Here is a 2329-nt window from a genome sequence, read left to right on the forward strand (position 1 = left end):
GGGGGGGGTGATTTCTCACTTTCTGTCTCTCTGTCTCTCTCTGTCTTTCTGGCGAGTGCATGCGCCCTATAGTGAAAACCTCTCAAAAAAATTATTCATAAAAAAAGTATTATTAAATTTGACCAGAGAGAGGCATACAGAGAAAGAGGGAGCGAGAAAGCAAGCCGCCAATTCTGGGACTTACTCACATGCCAACAACATATATGACATCTCCATATTATTCACACATAGTTAGCATGATACTCACATGTCAAGAATGACGTGAAAAGTACACAACAACCACATACATGTCATTCACATGACATGTTATTTGCATGCAAAGAACGAAACACATGTAGTTAATGTGTTGTCAGCATGCAGCTCGTATGTTGGGCACATGCAAACTACGTGTCAATGACACGTATGCCGTTCCCATGTCAGTAGTGTGTAATTCACACATCAGTTATTAAATCACATGTCAGTTATGGCTTCTCATATGACCCATCGTATACACACCAACCACATTTATGTTACTCGCATGTCACTAGCATGTTATCCACACATCAGAGGTGACACACCAACTACATGACAATGGCACACATGTCATTTTGTCATTCACATGTCGAGAATGACATTACAATTACACGAAAATCACACATGACGTTCACACGTACTTACACATTGGCAGTGTGTTACATGTCAAGAACACAAAGGCTACATACATGTAGCTCACATGTGGATAGCATGTTATCGGCATGTCGAGAACAACATAAACACATGGCACTCACATGTTAGAATGAACCTCACATGTTGAGCATGAAATATCAACTATATGCCAACAATATGCCATTAACTTTTCAGTGGCATGTAAATCACATCTCAAGTGTGATATGCCAACCACATGTCAACAACATGCATGTTAAGGTCACATCATTGGCGTGGCGCAAGCATGTTAGTGTTGACACGTCAATTGCACACCAATCACACATGTGACATTCACATGTGTTGGCATGTTGTTTGCATGTTGGATAATGACACAAGTACACGGCAACGGCATGTTATTCATGCATTATTCACATGTGGAGAATGGCATGTCAATGGCATTTATGACATTCTCATGTTATTCGCATGTCTATACCATGTTAATCACATGTCAAGAGTGGCATTTCAAGTACATGCCAACTACACATCTACTGAATGTATGTCATTCACATGTTGATAGAATGATATTTACATGTCAAGGACATGCCAAGCACACAGCAATGTTTCGTGTGTTGTCTGCATGTTAGTAACGTGACGCACATGTCAATCACGACATGGCAACTACATGCCAATGACACACATGCCACTCATGTGTCAGTAGCTTGTAAATCACACATAGAGTATGACATTCCAGTCACATGCCAAGAAGACCCATGTCATTGTTACTCACATGGTGATAATGACATGCCATCTGCATGTCAATTGCATACACGTTACATGTCACGAGCGTGTTGTTTGCATATTGAGGATGACATGCCCGTGACCTGTATGCCATTTGCATGCTAGTTAGCATGTGATTCACATGTCACACCAATTACGTGACAATGGCACACATACTCACGTGCGGAGGAGCCCACCACCTGCACCCCCACACCAGCTGCCGAGCCCCGCACAGTGTTTTCTGAGAAGTTTTCCGCAGCAGCTGGAGAGGGGGTCCGCGGGGCCCCATTTAAATAGGCTTCGATGGCTCTGGGCCCTGGCGGGTGTCTTGGACTTCGGAGAGCCAGTGTCCATGGCTGACTCTGGTCCCTTCCTCCAGCTCCCGGTGGCGCCGGAGACGGCAGGCTGCACAGGAACCCAGGCGTGGTGGTGGCCGTGTGCGTGTTGCTGTCTATTGTGGTCGTCGGGTCTGTGATCATGGCTGTGAGGAGATGCCAGCAGGGGCCTTTCAACTTCCAGAAGATGGACGAAGTGTCCATGGTGAGGCGGGGGCCGCGACAGGGCTGGGCCGACTGAGCTCCCACGCGGGGCCGGCCCCTCTGCAGAGCCTGGTGCTCAGGGTCCACCTGCGTGTTCTTCCTCTAGGGAGCCGTGAGCGACACCTCGACCCTCACCCATCATCCCCTGGAATGATCCGCTCGGGGCCAGAAGAGCGGATGGTGGGTTTGGGGGCCTTGGGGAGGAGCCGAACCGGAGGAAATAAACCCCCTGCTGTTCATCCAAGTTCTACTGAATCGTGGCTATGCATGACCAGCCTTAACAGACACCTGCTGTGTGTCTAGGCGACCCAGCAAGGATCATGTTTTCACTTTCTTTTTCAACTTTTTTTTTTTTTTTTAATTTGGGGGACCAGCCGTTAGCGTACTGG

General features: G+C 47.1%; 1 protein-coding gene across 1 annotated transcript in view; it reads left to right on the forward strand.

Annotated features, from left to right (window-relative positions):
• The window catches only part of CIST1 (colon, intestine and stomach enriched 1), a 7167-nt gene extending 5469 nt beyond the window's left edge, over window positions 1-1698 (forward strand). The window contains exon 3 of the mRNA XM_006147167.1: window positions 1619-1698. Coding sequence (XP_006147229.1) covers window positions 1619-1698 — 80 coding nt within the window. The remainder of the gene's footprint in view (window positions 1-1618) is intronic.
• The last annotated feature ends 631 nt before the right edge of the window (window positions 1699-2329 follow it).

This window comes from Tupaia chinensis, unplaced genomic scaffold (assembly GCF_000334495.1).
Source record: "Tupaia chinensis unplaced genomic scaffold, TupChi_1.0 Scaffold000201_1, whole genome shotgun sequence".
NCBI lineage: Eukaryota > Metazoa > Chordata > Mammalia > Scandentia > Tupaiidae > Tupaia > Tupaia belangeri.